Source organism: Perognathus longimembris, chromosome 1 (genome assembly GCF_023159225.1).
Source record: "Perognathus longimembris pacificus isolate PPM17 chromosome 1, ASM2315922v1, whole genome shotgun sequence".
Classification (NCBI taxonomy): Eukaryota; Metazoa; Chordata; class Mammalia; order Rodentia; family Heteromyidae; genus Perognathus; species Perognathus longimembris.
In genome coordinates, this window is record NC_063161.1 from 159,523,203 (window position 1) to 159,548,597 (window position 25,395).

Sequence of the window (25,395 nt, forward strand, 5' to 3'; positions counted from 1 at the left end):
CCGCAGCTTAGAACCCCGCAGAAATGAGGCTAGACCCTCGAGGACAACGCACCGGGAAAGCCCTTCCCCGCCGCTGGGAGGCGGGCCGGAAGTCGGACACTGCCCCGCCCTCAAACCCTCATTGGGCGGACTCACCGGAAGCTAGGCGGGCTTTCCCCAATTCTGGCTTCGTATTGGCTGCTACCTGGGAACCTGGCCCCCTCCTGGCTCCTCATTGGCGAGGGTCTCGCGCGGAGGGAGTGCGCAGCCCGGGCCCCGGCCCTTTGTGCAGCCCTCTCCATTTCAAACGCCAAGTCGAGAACGCGGCGTCGTTCGCCCGCTGCAGGCCGCGCGGCCTCCCCCACCCCCGGGCGCCTGGTCCCCGGAGGCTTCGCGTCTAGCGGAAACCAGGGGGTCCGGAACGGTTCCTTGGCGGAACCTCTGAGAGGAGGCCCCGGGAGTGCTCTGAGGGACGGACTGTGGCGGGCCCCGCCAAGTTGGGAGGGATGGCGGCGGACGAGGCGGCGCCGCGGGCCGCGGTGCCGGTGGAGCTGCAGCGGCGGCGGCTGGTGTGCGTGGAGTACCCGGGCGTGGTGCGCGACGTGGGGAAGATGCTGCGCACGCTGGGCGGGGAGGAGGGCGTCTCCCGGGTAAGGAGCGGGGGGTCCTGCGGGGCGGCGGGGGCGGGGCCGAGCGCGGGGGCGGGGCTGGCGGACGGGGGAGGAGCCGAGAGCGGGGGGCGGGGCTGGCGGCCGGGGGGGGGGTCAGGGCCGCGGTTGCTCTGGTGACGGGGGTGGGCGGTCCCGCGCGGCCGGGGGGCGGGGCTTTGCGTTCCCGGGGAGCCGGGGTAAGGGAGGAGATGAGTGGGCAGGACCGGGTGGGAAGGGGGGTCGCTCCCCTCGGGGTTAAAGGTTGCCAGACACTCTTAAGTGTTTTGTGTGCTGTGGGGCTTGAACCCGGGGCCTGCCATCTGCCCCTGAGCTCTTTCCGCTCAAGGCCAGAGCCACAGCTCCCTTTTTGGTTTTCTGGTGGTCAATTGGATGTGAGTTTCATGGACTTTTCCTGCCCCGGCTGGTTTCGAACTGTGATCCTCAGATCTCAGCCTCCTCAATAGACAGGATTACAGGCGTGAGTCACAGTGCATTTTAAATCAGATATGCTAGCTGGGTGCAGGTGGCTCACGCCTGTAATTCTAACTACTCAGGAGGCTGAGATCTGAGGATCACAGTTGGAAGCCAGCCTGGGCTGAAAAGCCCTGGTGAGACTCTTACCTCCAATGAACCACCAGAAAACTGAAAATGGCACTGTGGCTCAAAGTGGTAGAGCCCTAGTTTTGAGCAAAAGAGCTCAGGGACAGCACCCATGCCTTGAGTTCAAGACCCAAGACCAACAAAATCCGTCAGTCAGATATGCTTTCTGCCATGGTCACTGCTGAATGTTTGCTAGATTGTTGTTAGTTAGGCAGAACCAGCATTCCAAGGGTATCCAGGTTAGCTGAGGGTTATCATGATATCAGAGAGAGAAAATTTACTTTTTCCTCAGCAATTTCGTGACACCTCCCTACCTTCCGCAAACTATAAGATGAAATATTACTTTTTTTTTTTTTTTTTTTTTTGGGTTTTTTTTTGGCCAGTCCTGGGCCTTGGACTCAGGGCCGAAGCACCGTCCCTGGCTTCTTCCCGCTCAAGGCTAGCACTCTGCCACTTGAGCCACAGCGCCGCTTCTGGCCGTTTTCTGTATATGTGGTGCTGGGGAATTGAACCTAGGGCCTCGTGTATCCGAGGCAGGCACTCTTGCCACTAGGCTATATCCCCAGCCCTGAAATATTACTTTTGATGAAAAAAATTTATATGCCACTTACAAGAAATTATTTTCAAGTTAGTACTGGGAAACTATTTTAATTTTTAATCATCCTTCACACCCATCTGATATACCTGTTACACTTAGTTTTCGTAAGATAATTGCTTTCAAAGGAAAATATTCATTTTTATTTGAAAGTCTGCTTTATATAGAGAGCTAATAAATGTTACTTCCTGTCCAGTCGTGAATATTAAAAGTATTTTATTTCATGATAAACCTGTGAAGGAGACTATTTGTCCGGATTTTGTCCTCATTTTATGGAGAGACTGGATTTAAGAAATGAGTCTTTAGGGACAATAAAGAACTCAGAATGGCTGGGTGCCGGTGGCTCCTGTCTGTAATCCTAGCTCAGGAGGCTGAGACCTCAGGGTCGCAGTTCCAAGCCAGCCCACACAGGAAAAGTCTATGAGACCCCTACCTCCAATGAATCAGCAAAACGCTGGAAATGGAGACATGGCTCAAATGGTAGGAAGAGTGCCAGCCTTGAGTCAAAAATCCAAGTGAGAGAGGGAGGTCCTGAGTTCAAGACTCCATACAGACACAAAGGAAAAGCTCAGAATGGGCTACGGAAGGGCTTTGTGGAGGGAGGACCTCCCCACCCTGTTGGATGTGAGCTGCTCACCGCTCTTCCCGTCTTCTGTGGTCTTGCTGCAGATCTACACAGACCCTACCAAAAGGCTGGAGCTGTACTTCCGGCCCAAGGACCCATACTGCCACCCAGTGTGCGCCAACCGCTTCAGTACCAGCAGCTTGTTGCTGCGGATCAAGAAAAGGACGAGACGGCCCCGAGGGGAGCCGGGGGCTGAGGCTCGCCCCCGAGTTTCCTTCAACATGGAGATCCTCGGCATCGTCTCTACCATTTACAAATTTCAGGGTACTGAGAAGCCTTGGGGGATGGGGGGTGTGGGGTTATTTGAAGGCCTGCTGTAGACAGACAGACAGACAGACACACACACTCCTTTGTTACCAGGGAAGTGGCTAGGATGTGCCCAGGTCAGGGCTGTGGGGACCACAGAGCATAAGCTCCGTGCTGGAAGTGGCCCTGTCCCGTGGGCTCTGTGAGGGCACTGTCAGCTTTAAGGAAAGCCACTGTGGGGGGCAGATCACACCGGTGGGCAGTTCGTTTCTCCTAGGTTTTCGAACCCTCCCAATCTTTTGGTTTATTTTGCTTTATTTGGTTTTGTGTTTGTTTTAAGATGGATCTGGCTGTGTAGTCCAGACTAGCCTAAACTCCTCAGCTTAAGTGACCCTCCCATCAGCGATTAGAGAAGTGTACAGCTATGTCCCGCTTCCCTTTGTCTTCACTGGAGATTAAGCCTCCTCTTGAGTCTTTCCAGCTCACGGCCCGACTCCCCTCATGCTCCTTGGAACTGGCTGCCTTCTGCGGGGTCGGCTTACAGTCACGTTTGCTACTTACAGGGAACGTCAGGGAGGACATAGGATGACAGGCTGAGAGGCAGGGTGGAAAACAGCATAGACTTTGGAATTTGGCCTGCCTGGCCCCCGTGTGTCTTTGGGCAGGTAGCTTGGCTGGTCAGTCCCTGAGTATGCCCTTGAGACAGTGTTGTTCCCCAGGCACAGCGGAGGCCCAGGCACATGACCAACTAGAGGGGCTGGGAAGGCGACCTGGCGGTAGAGTGCCTGCCTAGCATGCATGAAACCCTGGGTTCGATTCCTCAGCACCACATACACAGAAAAAGCGGGAAGTGACGCTGTGACTCAAGTGGTAGAGTGCTAGCCTTGAGCAAAAAGAAGCTCAACGACAGTGCTCAGGCTCTGCGTTCAAGCCCCAGGACTGGGGAGAAAAATTACCATCTAGACTTAGATGTGCCCACAGTTACAGCTGCTGTTTTAAGGCAATTAGAAGAGACTAAGAATTGAGACCAGAAAAGGAGACTGGAGAGAGGGGAGGGGAGGGTGGTGATGAGAACCGGCCCTACCCCTGGCCAGGCCTTGGTGCCAGTCGTCCTTGTCTGTGGTGCACTACCAGCGAGGGCTGTCCGTTCTGGAGCAGCGGGTCTGACCAGTGGGTCATCAAAGATTGCGTATGGAAGTTCCCTGCTGCTCGGTGTGGCATCTCAGGCTTCGTGTAGCCAGGCCCCAAGTGGCTGTACACAGGCTGCCTTGAACTTCACCCTAGCTGTCCTGTAGCTCCCCTGCCCCCGCCCCCCATCGCTGCACAGCTGGCTCCGAGCCGGGCGGCAGCTGCCTGTTCCCGGGCGGGTGCCCTGTGGAGGTGTCATCTGTCCACTTCTCTTTCCAGGAATGTCTGACTTCCAGTTCTTGGCTGCGCATACGGAAGAGGGCCACAAGCACGTGTCCATGTACAACAAGGTGCTCCTGCTCAAGCCCGAGAAGGAGGCTTTCTTCCAGCAGGAAGTACCGCTCTACATCCCCCCGCCCATCTTCTCCCGGCTAGACACCCCCGTGGACTATTTCTACCGCCCGGAGACACAGCACCGGTAAGAACGCCTCCTCGGCAGGAGGCCTCAGCTTCCCCATCCCCAAACGGGGGTGACGGTGTTGCTCAGCTGAGGTGTTGGTTTGAATTTCAAAAGCGCATGTCCTGGGCTGGGGATATGGGCTAGTGGCAAGAGTGCTTGCCTCGTATACATGAGGCCCTGGGTTCCATTCCTCAGCACCACATATACAGAAAACGGCCAGAAGGGGCGCTGTGGCTCAAGTGGCAGAGTGCTAGCCTTGAGCAAAAAGAAGCCAGGGACAGTGCTCAGGCCCTGAGTCCAAGACCCAGGACTGGCCAAAAAAAAAAAAAAAAGCACATGTCCTCAGTGCAGAAGGAGCCCTTCGTAAGCGAGGGCCTGGTAATCGCCAGATTGGCTCTGACCCCACAACCCTTGGGCACACAGAACTTGGAGGTCTCCCTTGCTCCGTGCCTGCTTGTTGTTGATGGGCTGTTGTTGATGGGTTGTTGGGCCTCGTGGTCACCGGCAGTGTGACCGCCCCACCTCCGCCCGTCCCACGGCCTCGCCGTGGCAGTCGCAGGCAGAGATCTCATAGCCGTCCTTGCAGTCTGTCTTTCTCTGCTGCCTCCCTTCGCCACGCTCAGCCCCAGTGTGGCCCCCCTGTGGGCTGCCTCCTGGTCTGCCCATCTGCCTGGAGGCTGCTTCCGACGCTGACCAGTCCCCACTCACCAGAGCCGTCCCCCAGTCTCCCCTGCCTCTCCTTGGGTCTTGCTCACGGTGAACTCGGCCACCGCCTGTCTCCTCTAGATCGTGGGCTTCTGGGGATGCGCACCAATCCCCTTGAAGCACCGATTTGCTTTTCTTGCACGGGGGGCTGTGAAAGCTTGATGGACTGAATGCATAGCTCGCCGTGCCCCTAGTCAAGCCACGTGCTAGTCACAGGAAACGGGCTTTTCACGTAGCCCCCCGGGGGGCCGCACAGGCCAGCCTGGGCGCTGTCAGAGGCTGGCTTTCTCCTGGAGGCCAGCCACACACTGACGTACAGGAGTGAGCTTGCTTACGTGGAAGAGCCACGGCTGAGCAGCATAGAAACGAGAGAAGGAGAACCAGGGTGGAAGTTTCCCGGCGTGCGACGGGGAACGCTCACCGGCGGCGTGGCGATGCCGAGCTTGCGCTCCGTCCAGCCTCCTCGTGGCTCTCCCCCTCTCACAAACGGGGAGCCGGGACCACTCAGGGGCGCCAGGCCACGTGCCAGGTGTCGATCCCCAGTCCCCCCACTCCTCGGGCCTGCAAGCCTTACTGCTACGCTGTCCTTACTTTGGCGTGCCTTCTTTAAAAAAAAAAAACGCACATAAAGACAGCATTTTATTAATTAATTAATTTCTTTATTTTTCCAGTCCTGGGCCTTGGACTCAGGGCCTGAGCACTGTCCCTGGCTTCTTTTTGCTCAAGGCTAGCACTCTGCCACTTGAGCCACAGTGCCACTTCTGGCCGTTTTCTGTATATGTGGTGCTGGGGAATCGAACCCAGGGCTTCATGTATACAAGGCAAGCACTTTGGCCACTAGGCCATATTCCCAGCCCCAAATGGCATTTTAAAATGTTTCGCATTGTAAGGTCCCCAAAGGCAAAAATTTGGCCTGTTTTGTTCTCTGCTGCAACGGCGGTGCCCGGAACAAAGCCTGGCTTGAGAAGGGCTCTCTGCCCGTATTGGTGGGCCCGTATTGGGACGGAAGCTTTTGGAGATGAGATTAAACAACTAAAAGGACAGTTTGTAAACGGGCCCGTGGGGGGGGGGGGGGTGGTGTTCCCCTAAGGCACTCTTCCCCAGGGAGTTTTGAGCAGCCTTCCGCAAAAGGGGCTGGCTGGGCCGGTGTGGTGCCGATCCAGGAGCCTCACACGGAAGCCAGCAGGTGCCAGAGTGCACTGGGAGGCGTAAGAAATAGACTGTGCCGTGCCAGGCACCAGGGGCTCACGCCTGTAATCCTAGCTGCTCAGGAGTCTCACGCCTGAGCATCCCGGCTTAAGGCCAACCAGGACAGACAAGTCCACGAGACTCTTTATCTCCAATTAAACACCAAAAGCAAAAGCCAAGCCAAGCTGGAAGTAGAGCTGTTGCTCAGGTGGTAGAGCACTAGCCTTGAGCAAAAAAGGCCAAGAGCAGTGACCAGGTTCCGAGTTCAAGTCTCAGGACCAGCACCAATCTGTGTGTGTGTATATGCCTATATGTGTAATAGTAATGTATATATTTATAATAATAAACACATAAATTGTGCTGTGCTGGTAGACACCTCAGCAGTCAGAAGGACGGCCCAGGATGATTGCGGTCTGGAAGGGCGGGCACTTTCCCTTTCTTCATGAAAACCTTTCCATCCTTGGGTCCTGACCCCCAAACCTCTCGTGGCCCAGGGCACTTTTTTGAAGGCTGAAGTCTGAGACCACAGGGCAGCAAGGCTGCGTTCTGGGCGGGGGGCCAGGGGGCTGAGGTAGACACAGGCTGAGGGGCGGGTGCCTTAACAGAGAAACCCGGAGGGTGGGCTGAGGGGTTTGGGTGTGAGGCAGGCGGACACTCAAGGACAGCATTTGTACCCACGGCTTGGCGCAGACCGGAAGCCTTAGAGGCATATTGTTACCTGCTCTTAGGAAGATTCTGAGCGTGAGGTGTGGTATCACTCGCCTGTCATGCCAGCCTGGAGCGAGTTCAGGGCCAGCCAGACTATCTCAAAACAAATACGTAAGTAGAAAGTGCAACAGTCCTGGCAGGTTGAGAATGGAGTGGGAATAAACTCTCAGGTGCCCCTTGCCTTCTTGTCTTGACTCTTCCCTTCACCCTCACCCCTGAAGCCTAGCCCGCCCCAAGAGCATGAAGCGTGTGTCTCTAAACCCCGGCTCGCTCCGTGCCGGGGCTCCTTCAGGTTCCCGGGGAGCCGGCCAGCCCGCGCCACGCCTCGCCTTTGGTCGATGCCCCTCGGGTCTGCTCAGTCTGTCACCTACCCCGCTCCCGCCCCAACTATTTTTTTTCCGATCAGGCGGGTAAATTGTCCTTCTTAGGGAAAAGCAAATAATACAAAAATCGTCTCAAAAGAAAGATGTTTCAACACCTCTGGGATGTGGGGGGTGTTTGGGTTTCCCCTCCACAAACAATTTACCCTGATAGTCAGAAACAAACATGCATCCATCGAAGACGGAGGCGCCGGTCTGCTCTGCGGCCTGGCGGTGGATGGCAGGCAGCACGGAGCCCCGGCTCCGCTTGGTGGGGCCAGCAGGAGCGGTTCCCAAGCCCGGGGCGAGCCAGGGAGGAAGGCCAGCTGCCCCGGGGCCCCCGGCCTCTGCTCCTTCCTGCCTTGTGTGTTTATCCGTTTCTGGCACACAGAAAGAGCCTGTCCCTTTTCCCTGGGCCTCTGTTGACCTTGGTGCGCTGCTGGCCCTCATGGGGAACCGGGCCTGACCTCCCCCTCACGGGCCCCGCTCTGGGTCTGAGGAACTGAGCCCTCTGTGAACACGGGTCATGGTGACACAGACCCCAGCGACCATGAAGACCAGCCATCCCTTCTACAGAAAGGCCTCCTCTCCCCCCAACCACCCCGGCTCCCTGCGGTATCAGGGTCTTCGGGGGGGAAATCTCAGAGCAAGATGAAGCTGTACCTGTCAGGGAGGAAAAGCACAGACCAATCCGTGGTTTCAGCTTCCTCCCCAGTGTGCAGATGAGGTGAACACACGGCAAAATCCAGCCAGGCCGCTGCCGTGTGCCCCTAACAATCCATCCCCATTACTGAGGAGGCTGGGGGAGCGTGATAATTTAAAAGGCAAAAACCACCTAAATGACATTGCAGGGCGCAGGACGCTGCTTGATCCACTGGAAATGGCGTCTTAGGTGGGTGGGTATGGAGGAAGCACAGGCAGCTGCGTGCCGGCCTCAGGGGCTCTGGGGCACTGGCTCCAAGTATGTCAGGAGACACCCCCCTCTGTGTGTTCTAGAATTTGTGTGTATGTGTGTGTGTGTCAGTACCGGGGCTTGATCTGAATGCCTTGCACTAGCTCTTTTTGTTCAAGGCTGGCACTCATCACTTGAACCACACTCCACTTGTGTCTTTTTGCTGGGTAGTTGGAGATAGGAATCTCTTAAATTTGTCGGCCTAGGCTGGCTTTGAACCATGACCCTTAGATCTCAGCCTCCTGAGTAGCTAGGATGACAGGTGTGAGCCACCAGTACCTGGCTAGAATTCTTTTTTTTTTATTAATTGGACATAAATTTTTTTACAAGGTGTTGTGCAAAGAGGGTGCAGTTACATAGTAGGGCAGTGTGTACATTTTTTATGATATCTTACGACCTGTTTTTCTATTCCTTGTCTAGGTCAGGTTGACATATATACAATATACAATGTATCAAGAACATATACAGTATTCACAGACTTGGTCTCTACTGTCTCTCCGTCTCCCTTTGTTAACAGTCATATATCAGGGAGATCATGCCCCTTTGTTTTCTGTGTTCTAGGCTTGTCTCACTCAACATTATTTGTTCGAGTTCTGACCATTTCCCTGCGAATAACAGTATTTCACCATTCCTAATCGCTATGTAGTATTCCATTGTGTATAAGTACCATATTTTTTGGATCCATTCGTCTGTGGAGGGGCATCTGGGTTGTTTCCATATTTTAGCTATTGTGAATTGTCTGGCTAGAATTCTTGGTGTGTGTACCTGTGTGCTTTAAGACTTCTAGTGTTCACAGAAAACTAACATCAAGGTGCAGGGCTTTGCCTATGAGGCACACATCCTACCCCTTTACCAGCATCCCCACTAGAGGGGTCCACAGACTCCCCCGCGCAAGCCTCCATGACACATCGCCGCCCAGCTCCCGTCCCCGTGCCGTCCCTCTTACACCGGATGCCCTGGGCCGTGGGCCGGTGGAACGCTCGCTGTTCACCTCTGAGCTTTGATGGTACCGTTTGTTCAGTGGTCTTGGTTGTCAAGGTGCTTCTGAGCCAGAGCCATGTTCTGCTAGGTGCAGGCCAGGTAACTAAGGCCTGGTGGAGGCCGGGCTCCTTTGGTTTGTGTCCCCTGGGGGTCTTGTGTCACATGCTCTTGAGGCGAGCTTTCTGATTCCTGTGGCTCTAGTTACTTCCTCAGGTAGTCCTTCCTTGTAAGATTGCTCTGGAAGTTAAATAAGTGAGTCATAGAGAAGCAGCGTCGGTAGGCGTAGCTTGTCCCTGCGTTAACAGCCGTAACTGATGTCACTGTTTCCAGCCCGTGGACATGTATGTAGGCGGGGTGATGCCAGGCCGGGTTCGATGGCATTGCAGCGGGAAGGCTGCTAGCTTGAGGTGCTCTTTCCTGCACTCTGGTCTCTGGGGCCTTGGGCCTCGTCCAGAGCCCCTCCAGGCCACCACTGGCCGTGACAGCCCCCTCTCTGTCCTCAGTGGGCAGCCTGAGAGTTGGGGTCCTTCGCCAGGCAGCACTGGGGTCGTGGCCTCCCTGGATTTCCAGGCCGAAGGCGCCCAGCCGGCCTCCCCCGCGTGCTGCCCTGGCCTGTTCCTCAGAGGGGCCTCTCCGCGTCTCTCTGTGCCCCCCAGGGAAGGCTACAACAACCCCACCATCTCGGGGGAGAACCTCATCGGCCTGAGCCGGGCCCGGCGCCCCCACAATGCCATCTTCGTCAACTTCGAGGAAGCCGAGGTGCCTGTGCAGCCCCTGGAGGCGGCGGTGAACACGTGGAAGAGGGCCTGCACCAACCCCATAGACCAGAAGGTGGAGGAGGAGCTGAGGAAGGTGAGGCTCCGGCCGGGCCCGCCGCGCTGGGCCGTCCTGCGGTGCTTTGCCCCCGTGTTTACGCAGCTGCCTCCTTCCCAGCTCGCTGCGCGCTCGGCTCCGCGCGCTCTGTGAAATCTCCTTCATTGGCACACAGGAATTTTCCACCTCCAGGTGCCTCTGATACCACGTTAGTATCAGCCAGCCGTTCTTGGGTGGTTGTTTTTTTTTTTTGCCGGTCCTGGGGCTTACACTCAGTGCCTCAGCTCTGTCCCTGAGCGCCACTTCTGGCTTTTTCTGTGTATATGGTGCTGAGGAATCGAACCCAGGGCTTCACGCATGCGAGGCGAGCGCTCTGCCACGAAGCCGCATGCCCGGCCTCCGCCAGGCATTCCTAGGGTTGAAAATTCTTCTTAGAACTCTGGAAGTGGGTGCGTTGCTGGGCAGCGACCTCACCGCTGGGAGCTTGGTGTCGGGGTGTCTCGTCCTTGGGCCCGCGGGCCTCACTGCAAGGTCTCCTTGGGGTGCACCCGCTGACCGTGGCCAGCTTCACACCCGGCCCCGGGGAGAGGTGGGGTGTGCTTGTGAAGACACGCGTCGTAGAATTTACGGTGGTCGCTGGGAAGTGGGACAGACACAATAAGTTCACCCCCTCAGCCCTGGGAGCCCCGGCCCGCTGGCCTGTGGCCACGATGGTCCTTGCCTCTGCCCCCCCCCCCCGCCCCCAGGGCCCCTTCACTTTCACCCTGTCCCGACCGAGGCACCTGTCTTCCAGATTGGGCACTCGGGGGTTCCAGGCCCCTGTCGGCCCTGCTCTGGGGCACTGTGGGCTGTGACCTTGCGGTCACCTCAGGATGCCCGAGTCCCCCACTTTCGCTTGGCACATGAAAGACGCAGTCTACGCCCCTGCGTGGCAGGGGGTGGCGGGGAGGGAAGGGGAGGGGAGGCAGGGAAGTGTGGCACGTTCCAGAAGCCGGAGCTGCTCGTTGAGCCCCTGCCTCCACCACCTCCGTGGGGCACTGGACACGCTGGGGAGGTGTGGGGGGGGCGGGGGGGGAGCGCTGCTGGAGCCCATCTCAGCCTCTGCCCTTGACCTCGCCCAGCTGTTCGCCATTCGTCCCATCTGGTCGCGCAATGCGGTCAAGGCCAACATCAGCGTCCACCCGGACAAGCTCAAGATCCTGCTTCCCTTCCTGGCCTACTACATGGTGAGTGGCGGGCGGGCGGCGGGCGGCCTCCCTCGGCGCCCCGCCGAGAGCCCTGAGGGCCCGCAAAGCCGGCTCCAAGTGCCCCGTTTCCCACGGCCCGCGTGCCCGCCCCTCCTCCTGGTGGTGTTGTGCCTCGCTCATGGGAACAGCGTGGTACAGAGTGGCCTGTGGTGAGACCTTGCCAAGGACCAGGACGGCACTGAGCAGCATGGCACCCCCATCCTGCCGCCCCCCCCCCCCCCGCCGTGAGCAACACGTGGCAGAACCACCAGAGGCCCAGCCGCGCGCGCGCTGCGGAGCCCCGGCCCCTCGTGTGACAGTACCTCACACCCCAGTTCCCCCTGCGTTGTTAGTGGAGGAAAGGGGTCCCGCCCATCAGCATCAGGGGAGCCCTCAGAGAAGGGAACGGGATGGTGGGTGGGATGTGAGACGCGTGTCCCCTCTGTCCGATTGGACTCTGGAAAGCCACCTCCCCCGTCCCCTTAGTCCTTCAGAAACGCTCTTCCCGGACAGGCGACCTCCCTCCTGGCACGGTGGTACGGGCTCCTGATCGTCACCTCCCTCTTGTGGGCAGCAAGGCCCGGAAAGGCCAGCTGGCTGTCCAAAGTGCCCGAGCCCTGTCCCCCGCTCTCGGGCTTCGCCGCCCCGTGCGGAGGTCAGGCCCCGCACACGCGCCCCTTTCCCATCCGCAGATAACGGGCCCCTGGAGAAGCCTGTGGATCCGGTTTGGCTACGACCCCCGCAAGCACTCGGAGGCCAAGATTTATCAAGTCCTCGACTTCCGAATCCGTTGTGGAATGAAATACGGTAAAAACCAAAAGCTTTGCTTTCTTTGTCTTTGTCCCTTCCCACCTTTCTGTTCAGACTTCCCAGCATTCTGTTATACTAAGGATAAGGGGGGCGCGGTAGCTTGGAAACGGGGGGGCCCAGGCCTCGCCCAGCAGCACCGCTTCTGAGCCACAGTCAGTGGCCTGTGGGCCTGGACCTGCTAAGCGCGAATAAGCCGGGCTGGCAGCCAGGCCCCGCGGCCCTGTGCCCAGCCCATGTGGGCAGTGCTCCTCCCTCCCCCAGCCCATGTGGGCAGTGCTCCTTTGGCGTGGCAGGTGGGCAGTGCTCCTCCCTCCAGTGTGGCAGGTGGGGTCCTTTGTCAGGAGATGGACCCGGAACCAGGTTTTGCCTGTAGACCAGAGTCAGGAACCTTTCATCTGTCAAGGGCCATTCGGACAGTTGCGTTGCCATTTGTGGGCCGTGTTTCATGATCATCACCGGCAGGGGCTCGGAAGCCAGCGAGGAACATGCGGGAAGCTTACATGGCTGTCCTGTTCCACGCCAGCCTTGCGGGGCCCGGGAGCCGGCCCCCCCACCCCCCCCACCCCCCGCCTTAAGGTAAGCTCCGGGCTGCCCCCTCCAGCACGCTCTCTCCTGACTACAGGCGGCAGCGAGATGCCTGTCAAGGCGAAGCGCAGCACCTACAACTACAGCCTGCCCATCACCGTCAAGAAGACGCGTAAGTGGGCGGCGGGGCGGGAGGCGCGGCCGGGGGCCCGGCAGCAGAGCCAGCGGGTGCGGGAGGGCGGGTGGGCCGGCTTCCCCGCTCTGAGGCCGCCGGCTCTGCTTCGCTCCCATGCAGCCAGCCAGCTCGTCACCATGCATGACCTGAAGCAGGGCCTGGGCCCGTCGGGGGCGTCCGGCCCACGGAAACTGACCTCCAACAAGTATAAGCTCAAGGTGGGTGTCTGGAGCAGGGTGGGGAGGGCACGGGGCGGGGGGGGGGGGGAGGAGGCGTCCCCTCTGTGGACATAGGGGCCGGGCTTTGGGACGGCTTTGTCCGCCCAGAGCCACCCTGGGACCCTCCACAAACACAACCCAACCGTGTGGGGCCGTGAGAATTGTGGGCGTCTGGGGGAGGCGGCGATCAGGCTCAGCAGCTGTGTGTGTGTGGCCCCTGGGGAGCCGGGCCCCCCGAGGCCTGGAACCGCTGCAGGAACGGCGGAATCGGGAGCACACCCGGACACTGACCTAGACCAGACGGTCTGGGGCCCAGTGGTCGGGCGTGGGCAAGACCAGGGCCCTCCCAGTACCACCACCCAACGGGAGCTAGTGGGCGCGCCCCGAACCACCCACGCTGCTCCTCTGGCCGAGCTGCAGCCCTGCGGTGAGGGCAGCAGGCACGAGCCACGGGACGCGCCTGCCCCCAGCGCCGTCCTTGCGCCCCAGGTTTCCCAGGCTCCGGCTCGGGGTGACTGTCAGCCTGCACCAGTCCTTACCCCAAGGGCCGTCCCCGTCCCGGAGCCGGGGAAGGGGGGCACTCTTGCTCCTCCGCCTTCCCCTCTGCAGCACGCAGGGGTCCAGGGCGGTCCATGAGGAGCAGCAGGCAAGGAATGAGGCCAGCCGTGGAGGATGGCACGGGAGGCCGAGCCCAGCACGGGCGGGGCCAGCTCCGTGCTGCAGCTGGGCTGGGGGGTGGGGGTGGGGGGGGTGGGGGTGGGCTCCTGAGGGCCTGGCTGCCATGTGGGCTGCTTCACATCTGCTGCCCAGCCTCTGCCTGGCGGCCCACCCTGGTCTTGGTGGCCAGCCAGCCTCGTGGAGACCCCCGGGAAGCCTGCAGTGTGGCCCCGGGCTGTGCTAACCACCCCGCTCCCCCTCCCCCAGGAGTCGATCTATATCTTCCGGGAGGGCGCCTTGCCCCCCTACCGCCAGATGTTCTACCAGCTGTGCGACTTGAATGTGGAGGGGTGCGTACTTGAGGGGCCCTGGCCGCGGAGGGGCTGGGGGTGGGACTGGGCTGTACGTGGAAATACAGAGCGCAGGAACAGCCTCGTGAAGCGAAGCCTGCGGCCCTGCTGGACCACTGCCCCCCCCCCTGCCCCCCCGGGGTCCAACAGAGCCGGCCTGTTCTTAATGGCATTTGAAAGGGAGGGGGTGGGGCCCCGGCAGTGGGTGGGGTGGGGGGAAAGCCACACTTGCCAGGCAGATGTGCCCGGGCCATATCCAGCTGTGTGCAGACTGGGGGGTCCAGAGGCCATGCACGCCAGGGGCCCCCACGGGGCGCACGCAGCCCTGCCCGGGCCTCAGCCCGTGCCACGTTTCTCGGCACAGCCACCTCTGCTGGAGGCAGCCCGGGCCCCTGCCGCCTCAGCTCCCTCCCCCTCCCCGCAGCGGCTCCCGCCCCGGGCCTGTGGCACGCAGCCTCTCTTGCCCACAGGTTGCAGAAGATCATCCACCGCAATGACGGGGAGGAGACCGCGTGCACCGAGCGGGACGGCTGGTGCCTCCCCAAGACCACCGACGAGCTGAGGGACACCATGTCCCTCATGATCCGGCAGACCATCCGCTCCAAGAGGCCTGGTGAGGGCTGGGGCCGCGGGGTGGGGTAGGACGAGGCAGAGGGGCGGGGGTACAGCCCGGGGCAGCCAGCCCTGCTCTTCCAGCACAGGTGGGCTAGCTCTGCCTCACCTCCTTCCACCAGGGGGGCGGGGGGCGGGCAGGGGGCACCGTGGCCTATCACTCTGCATTCCCCAGGTCCTGGCCAGCCAGGGAGTGGGGCGAGCCCTCCTGGGCTGAGGGTCTGGGAGGGCTCAGGGGAGCAAGGGGCCTTGCAGGAGGCCCTCCTGAGGTTCGATCAGAGGGTGGCCGGGCCGCTGGCCAGGACAGAGCCTTTTGGTTTGGGGTTTAAGACAGGATCCAGAGTGTCTTGTAGTGTGTAGATTCTCTTGCCTCTGGTTCCCAAGTGCTGGGATTAGAGGTGTAAACACCATGCCTGGCCATCGCGTCCTGAGGCTGCCCGTGGTTTCTCTCAGAGAGTTGAAGAGGTGCCTGTTAGGGTGTTCTCTCCCCCACCCCCCCACCCCGTCCCCTGATGCCCACAGCAGCTGCCCTCGTTCTGGGGCCCAGGTACTGTCATGGTAGACGGTCCTCCAGGAGCCCCACGGCCTGTTTGGTGCCATCCAGGAAGCCTGCGCTGGGACCCTCGTGACCTTGTTTCCTCCTGGCCAGCTCTCTTCTCCAGCCCGGACAAGGCTGACCCTGCAAAAGAGCAGCTGATGTTCGAATCTGGGGAAGAGGAGGAGGAGGAGGAGGAAGAGGAAGAGGAGGAAGATTTCAAGCCCTCGGACGGAAGTGAGAATGAGATGGAGACAGAGATTCTGGACTACGTGTGACAAAGCCCTGGGCCCCAGGCTGGCCGGTGAGACTGGTGTTCCCCCTCTCCCTCCCCCCCCCCCAACGAGGGAGCCGGGGCAGGCAGGTTCCCACTGCTACCGCACAAGTGATAAGCGGGCTGCGGCGGCGGCGGCTGTGGTCGCCCTCCGCTCTAGGGGTGGTTGGGGTGTCCTTGGCTACACGCACCCATACCCAACCCACACGTGGGGTCCGAGCAGTGGGGGGCGCGGCTCAGCATGCTCTTGTCCCGGGAGTGACACGCTTCTCGAGGCCCAGGACTGTGGGCACTGAGTCTGCCCTTCGCTCCAAATCCCATCTGTCTGGGGTAGCTTTGGTAAAAGCCGCCCCACTGGAACTGCCCCACCAAGCCGGCGTTCCCACGGAGTGTGTGGGTCTCCGCACGGCGTGGGGCCCCCTGGGAGGCTCCTCGTGCCGTGGGGTTTTCTCGCACCCCATGGTCCCTTTACTCCTGTGCTGTAGTTCCCGTGCCCCGCCCCTGGCGGGAGAGACGAGGAGGCCATTCCCAGCGGCGCAGCTCTGCAGAAGTTCCCCGAAGCAGACAGACCTATGGCCTGCAGCTTCCGGGAGGAACCAGGCCCACCTCCCCGGAGAGCGCCCTGGAAGCTTCCCGCCGTGCCCACGGGGCAGCTCAAGTCACACCGTCTCCAAAGCCAGATGCCTCAAGCCCACCCCAGCCTGCGGATCGGTTCCTGGAAAGCCCTCCCCCAAGGCAAGACTGGCGGCCTGACGGGCAGCCCGGCCAGAGCTGCAGCTCCCTGGCCTGCAGAGAAGGCTCACCGCAGAGGCGGCGGGAGAAGCAGCGCCCCGCCCCCCCCCCCCCCCAGTCCCCCTCTTGGTGAGACCTCCCTCTGGAGCCCCTGGCCCTGCTCTGGGGATGTCTCAGCCGTGGCCACTCCCACTCCTGACGCCCCATCTTCCAGGGCCTTCCTGGTCCCTGGGCAAATCTGAGGCGGGTGCTGGGGTAGCCGCCCCCCCTCCTCCCGCCCCCCAGGCCCTGCTCCCCACAGCCCAGGCCACGCCCACGCTGCCTTAGAGCTGACTGGAAGGGCTTTATTGAAGTCTACTCAAATTCCAAAAGTATGGCTGTTCTCTTATACAATAAAAGTGGTTTATTTTGAAACATCTCCCAAGTGCTGGATGCTCCGTGGGGCCCATTTACCCATCACCTGACTTCAGGGTTTGAGATTTGCCAAATGCAAAGTTCGTTCCCCATCCTCAGGATTTCGTGTCATTCTCCATTTGTGCTTGTTTTGCTGAATTGTTTTAAGGAAATCCACACTTCCTTGCCTGAAATAGAACTTTATCCTTTTTTCTTTTTCTTCACTTGTGGGCCTTGAACTCGGCTGGGTGCTTATCCCTGAGCAATTTTTGGGGGTGGGCAGAGGGGAGCCAGTCATGGGCCTTGGACTCAGGGCCTGAGCACTGTCCCTGTCTTCTTTGCTCAAGGCTAGCACTCTGCCACTTGAGCCACAGCACCTCTTCTGGCTGTTTTCTACATATGTGGTGCTGGGGAATTGAACCCAGGGCTTCATGTATACGAGACAAGCACTCTTGCCACTAGGCCATATCCCCAGCCCTCCCTGAGCAAGTTTTGCTCAATGTTAGCACTACCATTTTGAGCCATAGCTCCACTTGTGTTATTTTGAGTAGTTAATTGGAGATAAGAATCTCATGGGGACTTTTCTGCCTGGGCTGGTTTTGAACCACCATCCTCAGATCTCAGCTTTTTGTGAGTAGCTAGGATAAAAAAAAAACATTTCTTGGGCTGGGAATGTGGCTTAGCAGAAGAGTGCTTGCCTTGCATGCATGAAGCCCTGGGTTTGATTCCTCAGCACCACATAAACAGAAAATACAGGAAGTGGGGCTGTGGCTCAGGTGGTAGAGTGCTAGCCTTGAGCACAGAGAAGTTCAGGGACAGAGTCCAGGCCCTGAGTTCAAGCCCCAGGACTGAGGGGAAAAAATTGTTGATGTGAACTCCATAACACTCTTGTGACTGTAGCACTAGTTAATTTCCAAGGAAGCAAGCTATTAGGTCTGTGTGTGTGCGCACAGATTTTTCAAACAGTTGGCCCACAGTTGTGGGGCGCTGGTGCAAAGTCTGCCGGTGGAGTAGGCTGAAGACGCGTGGAAGAGCCTCAGCCCACGAGCAGTGTTCTTGCCACATCTTCTCAGTTCTGTGCAGTCCTGCGGCTGACCAGGCAAGAACCGCCGCGTGGGGGAGAAGCCGCTGTTATCTATGTCTACTGACTTCAGTATCAATGTCATCCAAAAATCACCTGCACAGAAACATCCAGAATAAGTCTGACCACATAGACTGTTGTGCAGCCAAGTTAGCACATAAAGCTGACTGACCCAATCCTTCACAGAGTACCCAGGGATATTTTAGTGTTCACGTTTCCTCTGATTATTGCAAAAATGGCATTTTACTTTTGGGACAAGAATCAGACAAGTCTCTTGCTCGAGGCAAGTCTCTCTTGCCTTCCACCAGGAGGTGAAGCGGCCCAAGGACCCCTGGATGCTAGGTATGCAGCACCGTGCTCTTGGGCCTCAGAACCGAGAGGTAAAAAGCCTTTACAGGAATCCCGTAACAGCAGCTGAAAGCAGAGTGAGACAAAAGGATGTTTGTTCTACAGAGCCCTCGTTCTGTATTCGGCCAGTTGCTTCCTTATGGTGTTGCGTGGTGCTGCTCTTCCCCGTATTTCCTCGCTGCATGGAATATTCTTGAACAAAAACCCTGCACCCCCCCTCCCCCCATTCAGAATGATTTCCTTTGGCACTGGTTCTTGGAATTCAGCTCCGTGGTACAAGGCCCAGTTAACTGTGCATTTCCTGCTCGTCCTTGCTGTCCCAGGTCTCTCGCCCGCGCACCCTGTCCCCCCACTGTGGCCGGCCCTTATCCCTGCACACTGGCCGGTCAGCACCTCAGCATGGATGCACTGGAGGTGCGGGGACCTTTCAGAGAGCCGGCTAGAGCGCCAGGGGCAGAAGTGGGTATGGTGATCAGAGCTGGTGGCGCAGATCCCTGGACAGAAGAGGCTGTGGGGGGGAGGGGAGGGGGGGCTCTGGCTCTGTCCGATCACGTCCTGTCTCAGGCCCCCTTCTCCCTGCCTAGAGCCACGTCGTGTCCGCCACGTACCCCCCCTTCCAGGAGTCCTGCACATCCCCGGCCCAGTTTGTAGGCTCAGATGCCCAGCTGAGAGCTGCTGTGAAACGCAGTCACCTCTGACCCAGATGCACCCCTCCAGATGAGGTAGGGGGCAGGCCGGCCAAAGGCGCTGGCAGCCCTCCCCGCCCCTGTGCCATCTGACTCTGTTCCCAGGTCGGCTGCACCTGCACAGGTGCACTCTGGGCACCAACCCGGATGCCCGGAGGCAGCCTGCCTTGGGAATGGGGGGCCAGCCTGCACCTGTGCCTGTGCCTGCGCGTGCGCGTGCGCGTGTGCGTGTGCGGGAGCCAACTCTTGACTCCGGCCCGATAAATAGCCGGGGCTGGAGGAGGCCACCCCGAGGCAGACGCCGGCATGGGGCACCTGGAGCTGGCCGTCCTGGGCCTCGCCTGCTGCTTGGCGGCGGCCGGCGCTGCGAAGGTAAGCAAGCGGGCGTCCTGCCCGAGGCCGGGCCGGGGCCCGTCAGTCCCCACGGGGAACCGGGGACCGGGCCTAGCGGGGCGAGCACAGGCGGGTCAGCCGGAGCAAGAGAACCCCGAGCCCTGCACGGAGGCAGAGCCCGCACGGCCGACGTGGCATGGCAGGTAAACAGAGCCACGCTGGCGACAGGCCCGTTCCATGTGGTGCCTGGAACATCGGTGTACTTTTTTTTAAAAAGTTCACGATGGATCTGAACTCGGGGCCTCTTGAAGTTTCCATGCCAAGTCCGGCCGCTGTCCTGACAATATCTCACTGAGCCCCCCATCTTCCGGACTGGAAAGTAGAGGCCTGGGGCAAGCCAGAGTCACAGTGTGCAGCGTGTCCACTTCCTGTTCCCAAGTAGGAATCCCGGACCCCGTCTAGTCCAAACCGGGAATGTGTCTCCTGAGCAGCCTCCACTCCCTGCTCCCCCAAGAGAGTGAACCACCCTGGGGTTCCCCCAGAAAGGGCTCCCCTAGACTGCTGGCCAGGAGGCTGCCCCTGTAGCCTGCCCTTTGCCCCCAGAGCCACAGAAAGGTCATGTTTTGTGCCTGTTCGACACCTCGTGCGCTGCCCTTCCCAGGTCCTGGAGCCCCTCCTCCAGGCCCCTCCCATCCTTGAGAGCTGCCCCCTTGAACCTGGAAGTTGGGGTGCTGGCCCTGGGCACTGCCATGGAGAGTTCCTTCTAGGAAGAGTTCTTTTGGGTGCCGAAGGGCACTGCCACTCTGGCCAGAGTGTCCACACCTGGGGTCCCCCCGTTGAAGCCCTGGGGCAGCCACAACCTGGCAGACACTTCCAGAGACTGCTCCCCAGTCCCTCTGGTGCCCACCTGGCCCTCTGCCTCTCCCAGGGGCCTGGGAAGCTCAGGCGCCTGGGCGGGGGTGCCGGGCAGCCAACAGGGCTCCTTCTGGGTGCTTCCCCCCCAGTTCCCCCTCTCCCAGAGAGGCAGGGCCCCGTCGGCCTGCCCGGGCTTTGGAGGGCTGCAGGGCTCCCGGTCTGGGACAGTGAGGCCGCGTCTGGGAACCCGGAGCCCGCCGGGGCTGACCCCACCCAGCTCTGCGGCTCTCTCCCAGCTGGGGACCGTGTACACGGAAGGCGGTTTCGTGGAAGGCGTCAATAAGAAGCTCAGCCTCTTGGGCGGCGAATCTGTGGACATCTTCAAGGGCATTCCCTATGCCACCGCCAGGACCCTGGAGAACCCCCAGCGCCACCCCGGCTGGCAAGGTAGAGGGTCGGGCACAGAGCCAGCCCTGGATTGCAGGGGGGGGAATGGGGGGGACCCTCCTCACACCAGCCCTCCTGCTACCACAGGAACCCTGAAGGCCAAAGACTTCAGGAAGCGATGCCTGCAGGCTACCATCACCCAGGACAACACCTACGGGAGCGAAGACTGCCTCTACCTCAACATCTGGGTCCCCCAGGGCAGGAAGCAAGGTCTGGCTCCCCACTCCTGGAAGGGACCCCCTAGGCGGAGCTTAGGGCCTTGCCCTGGGATTGGCGGGGGGGGCGGGCTTCGAGGCCGCAGTCATCCCTGAGGAGGGGAGAGGGCGCTCCCACCGCTGACCCCAGCTTTGGGGCACCCGGGGGGTCACCCGCCTGCTTTCCCTCGCAGTCTCCCACAATCTGCCCGTGATGATCTGGATTTACGGGGGTGCCTTCCTCATGGGGTCCGGCCACGGGGCCAACTTCCTCAGTAACTACTTGTATGACGGGGAGGAGATTGCCACACGGGGCAACGTCATTGTGGTCACCTTGAACTACCGCGTCGGCCCCCTGGGCTTCCTCAGCACGGGGGACGCCAACCTGCCAGGTGGGCCGGGCGCCTTGGGCTGCGGGGGGGCGGGGGGCGGGGGGCGGGGGGCGGGGAGCGGGCGGGACCCCACCCGCTCAGAGCCAGCAGAGGACAGTCCGGCTCTGACAGCCCCACGGGCAGGCGGCCCAGAGCCCCCATCGCAGCCGCGAGGCAGGGCTGAGGCAGACAGACATAGAAAGACAGACAGACGCGGAGAGAGGCCCAGGGCTGGGGAGCCCAGTGGGTACAGAGCCACATGGCAGACAGAGGTCCTGCTCCCCTTCTCCGTGTGTACCCCTCTCATAGTTCACCACCCCAGCCGCCTCCTAGAGACCCTTCACCGGCCGTCCCGAGCTTTCCCCGCGCCTCAGTGGGACCCGGAACCCCCACTGCACCTCGGGGGGGGCAGACTCTGGGCCCCCCATCTCCCCCATCCTCCCGCTGAAGGCTCAGCCCCTCCCCTGCCCACAGGGAACTACGGCCTCCGCGACCAGCACATGGCTATTGCCTGGGTGAAGAGGAACATCGCAGCCTTTGGAGGGGACCCCGATAACATCACCATCTTTGGGGAATCCGCTGGAGGCGCCAGTGTGTCTCTGCAGGTCTCAGGCGGCGCCCTTGGAGGGGGGCGGGAGGGGGAGGGGGACCGTGATGAGGCTGGAGAGACCAGAGGGAGGAGAGTGGGGACTGGAGGGGACAGGTTGGGTGTCATCCCGGTGAGAGGACTTCTGGGTGTTGCAGACGCTCTCCCCCTACAACAAGGGCCTCATCCGGAGAGCCATTAGCCAGAGCGGCGTGGCGCTGAGCCCCTGGGCCGTCCAGCACAACCCGCTCTTCTGGGCAGAAAAGGTGAGGGGGGGCCTGGTTGGAGGTCCTGGTGGGGACCCCCCTCGTGTCCGTCTCTGTCCCGGATCCTGCCGTTGCCTGGTCACTGGCCTCACCGGCTGTCTACCTCGCACCCCCCTCCCTCCCTCCCTCCCCAGATCGCGCAGAAGGTGGGCTGCCCCACAGATGACACCGGCAGGCTGGCCAGGTGTCTCAAGGTCACCGACCCTCGCGCCCTGACAATGGCCTACAAGATGCCACTGGCAGGCCTGGAGTGTGAGCGGGTGTCCAGGGCTGGGGGGGGGGTGGGGTGGGGGTGGGGGTGTCCTCTGCCAGGCAGTGCCCAGAGACGAGAAGAAGGTACCAGGCCTGAGGTCTGGCCCTGTCCCTAACTGGCCCATGTGCTTGGCTGGCTGCTGCCACCTGCTGGCAGGTCTCAGTGCTAAGGACCCCTGGCACCTAGGAGATGGAGGCCCCGGCGTGCTGGCTCAACACCCAGCCCTGCACGGCCTCCATCCCAACGCAGGGCACCCAGTCCTAAAGGTGCCTGGGGCTGGGGCTGGGGAGCCCTGGCCCAGATCAGAGAAGGAGATCACGTCCAGATGCAAGAGCCCAGGGGCAGGGCCAGGCGGACACTGGAAGGAACTCTGCTGTCTCCCACCCAGACCCCATGGTGCATTACCTGGGCTTCGTCCCTGTCGTCGACGGAGACTTCATCCCCGATGACCCCATCAACCTGTACGGCAACGCCGCCGACATTGATTACTTAGCAGGCACCAACAACATGGACGGGCACCTCTTTGCCACCATCGACATGCCAGCCATTGACAAGTCCAACAAGGACATCACGGAGTGAGTGGGGGGGCCCAGGACGGGGATGTGTGGACAACTGGGCAGGGACTGGCCTTGGAAGCCTGGCGTGGAGGCTGCAGGCCTTGGGCGAGGGAAGGGGAACAAGGAGGGCCCCGTGCGGGGACGTCCGCGCTAGGGCTGAGTCCCACGCTGGCTTGGTCCCCGCAGGGAGGATTTCTACAGGATGGTCAGCGGACTCACCCTCACCAAGGGGCACCGAGGCGCCAGTGCCACCTTTGACATCTACACTGAGCCCTGGGCCCAGGACCCATCCCAGGCCACTAAAAAGAAGACGGTGGTGGACTTGGAGACCGACGTCCTCTTCCTGGTTCCCACGGAGTTGGCTCTGGCCCAGCACAAAATGAATGCCAAGTGAGGATGTGGGACGCATGGCCCCCTGGGAGGTCTCTGAGCTCACCCAGCAGCCGGGTCAGCAAGGGAAGCGGGGCACTGGCGGCTCACGACTGTAATCCTAGCTGCTCAGGGGGCTGAGCTCGGAGGATCGCAGCTCAACCGGCAAAACGCTGGGAGTGGAGGCATGGCTCAGTGGCGGAGTGCCAGCTGGAGTGAAAAAGCCAAGCAAGAGTTGCAAGGCAGGCTGGGGGTATGGCCTAGTGGCAAGAGTGCCTGCCTCATATACATGAGGCCCTGGGTTCGATTCCCCAGCACCACACATACAGAAAATGGCCAGAAGGGGCGCTGTGGCTCAAGTGGCAGAGTGCTAGCCTTGAGCAAAAAGAAGCCAGGGACAGTGCTCAGGCCCTGAGTCCAAGCCCCAGGACTGGCCAAAAAAAAAAAGAGTTGCAAGGCCCTGAGTTCAAATTCCAGTACTGGTACCAAAAAAAAAAAAAAAAAAAGACAAGAGAAATGGATAAGGGCAAGGATCTTGGTCCATCAAATGAAAAATGTGAATTCCCACAGAGAGGAAAAGAAATCTTTGCTATTGCATTTCAGGAGGAAGCGACCTCCATACTTTTTGTAGAGGTGGGGTACAGGCCATGAGTTCAGTCTGCAGCTGTCCCAGCTCTGGGTATAAGAACCCCACTTTCCTTGTAAGTCTTGGGGGGCTCCCACGGCCTCCTGCCCCCTTTGGGGCTCATCCTTGGGCTGGGGAGCCCCCAGCAAGCACCCTGCCAACCTGGGCTCTCTTCCCCCTCAGGAGTGGCCGGACCTACTCCTACCTGTTTTCCCACCCCTCTCGGATGCCCATCTATCCCAAATGGATGGGGGCTGACCACGCCGATGACCTGCAGTATGTGTTTGGCAAGCCCTTCGCCACGCCCCTGGGTTACCGTGCCCAAGACAGGACCATCTCCAAGGCCATGATTGCTTACTGGACCAACTTTGCCAAAAGCGGGTAAGGCGTGGGGTTGAACTCAGGGCCCAGGGCGGCAGACTGGAGAACCGCCTCCAACCGTGGCTCTGTCGGCCTGAGATCCAGCCCTATTTCCTCACTTGCTGAGAGAACTTTAGACAAGTCACTAAACCCCCTCTCCCCCAGCCTTGATGTCCCTGTTGGTACGTGAGGACCTGAATTGCATACCCAGTATACACATGCCCAGCAGGGTTGGGACATAGGCAGGGTCAGCTCCAGGGGCAAATCAGGCATTTGGGCCCAGAGCCCCCTGTCCACCCAGCAGTTCTCAGATCCTACCTAGCTTCTTCCTCTTCTTCAGGGACCCCAACATGGGCCACTCGCCTGTGCCCACACACTGGTACCCCTACACCATGGAGGACGGTAACTACCTGGAGATCACCAAGAAGATGAACAGCCAGTCCATGAAGGCGCACCTGAGGAGGAAGTATGTGCAGTACTGGGCTGTGACCTACAGTGAACTGCCCACAGTGCCCCCGGCGGTGGACGACCCCCAGGCCTCCCCGGTGCCCCCGGCGGTGGACGACCCCCAGGCCTCCCCGGTGCCCCCGGCGGACGACCCCCAGGCCTCCCCGGTGCCCCCGGCGGTGGACGACCCCCAGGCCTCCCCGGTGCCCCCGGCGGTGGACGACCCCCAGGCCTCCCCGGTGCCCCCGGCGGATGACTCCCAGGCCTCCCCGGTGCCCCCGGCGGTGGACGACCCCCAGGCCTCCCCGGTGCCCCCGGCGGATGACTCCCAGGCCGCTCCCGTGCCCCCGGCTGACGACCCTGAAGGAGCTCCAATGCCTGTTGCCATTGGCTTCTAGGGTCTCATGAGTCCTGGCTCCAAGAGGCCCTAAGGGTGGACCCCGCCCGCCTCCTCTCCTGAGCTCCTTCTGAATAAAACCTCAGGTCTCTCCGCCCAGTGTGTCTCTGCTTCTGAGATCCAGGCCGAAGGAAGGAGGGACGGGCGGTCCTTACCAGACACAAACGCCCTCCCCCCACCCCTCCCCCCAGCCAGCCCATCTCCTTGGCCAGTGTGCTCTTGGACATCCTCAGTGATTCAGAGACGTCGAGTGTGCGATGAGCATCCAGAGAGTCCGCCCCGAGCCAGTATCCCCGGGGGCCCACCTGGAGAGGCCACGCGCACCCCGCAGAGGCCACGGGGCTCCTTAGCGCAAAACCAGCAGGGAAAGGAATTCTGGGGCTTCAGGCAAGGATCCGGAGGGTTTCAGCTAAGGGAAAGCCTTGGCCGAGGCCCCCGGAGGAGGAAGGCAAAGTTCTCCGTCCTAGGCAATGCTTTTCTCCCGTAGGTCCGATCTGTTTGCCATTTCTCTCTCCGTGCTAAATTCCGCAGTATGAATTTGAAACCTGCACAAGTCTAACCTGTGGTCCAGCACACCCAGAACCAAGTGTTTCTCATCCTCCAGACCTGTGGAAAGGCAGCTAACTGTCTAGAATCAGGAAAAGCTTCTTGCAAGTTGTGTGTGTGTGTGTGTGTATGTGTGTGTGTGTGTGTCCTGGGGCTTGAACTTGGGGCCTGCCTGTTG

General features: G+C 60.4%; 2 protein-coding genes across 3 annotated transcripts; both read left to right on the plus strand.

The window, feature by feature from the left end:
- The first annotated feature begins 275 nt into the window (after positions 1-275).
- Gtf3c5 (general transcription factor IIIC subunit 5) lies at positions 276-16,517 on the plus strand. 2 transcript variants are annotated; one of them, XM_048345630.1, is made up of 12 exons: positions 276-629; positions 2,494-2,713; positions 4,103-4,301; positions 9,833-10,028; positions 11,111-11,215; positions 11,908-12,022; positions 12,648-12,722; positions 12,846-12,943; positions 13,868-13,950; positions 14,421-14,563; positions 15,212-15,403; positions 15,846-16,517. In XM_048345630.1, the coding sequence occupies exons 1-11, from the start codon at positions 486-488 to the stop codon at positions 15,373-15,375; spliced, it is 1,542 nt and encodes a 513-aa protein (XP_048201587.1). In that variant the 5' UTR covers positions 276-485; the 3' UTR covers positions 15,376-15,403; positions 15,846-16,517. The 2 variants fall into 2 exon arrangements, with proteins under 2 accessions (XP_048201587.1, XP_048201579.1); XM_048345622.1 differs by having other exon boundaries at positions 15,212-15,401; positions 15,857-16,517.
- Positions 16,518-18,917: 2,400 nt separating this feature from the next.
- Cel (carboxyl ester lipase) lies at positions 18,918-24,765 on the plus strand. The gene is made up of 11 exons (XM_048345670.1): positions 18,918-18,983; positions 20,096-20,246; positions 20,334-20,456; positions 20,635-20,832; positions 21,286-21,416; positions 21,556-21,663; positions 21,798-21,915; positions 22,305-22,491; positions 22,660-22,863; positions 23,651-23,848; positions 24,168-24,765. Exons 1-11 carry the CDS (start codon positions 18,918-18,920, stop codon positions 24,670-24,672), a joined length of 1,989 nt encoding a protein of 662 aa, XP_048201627.1. The 3' UTR covers positions 24,673-24,765.
- Positions 24,766-25,395: the final 630 nt, after the last annotated feature.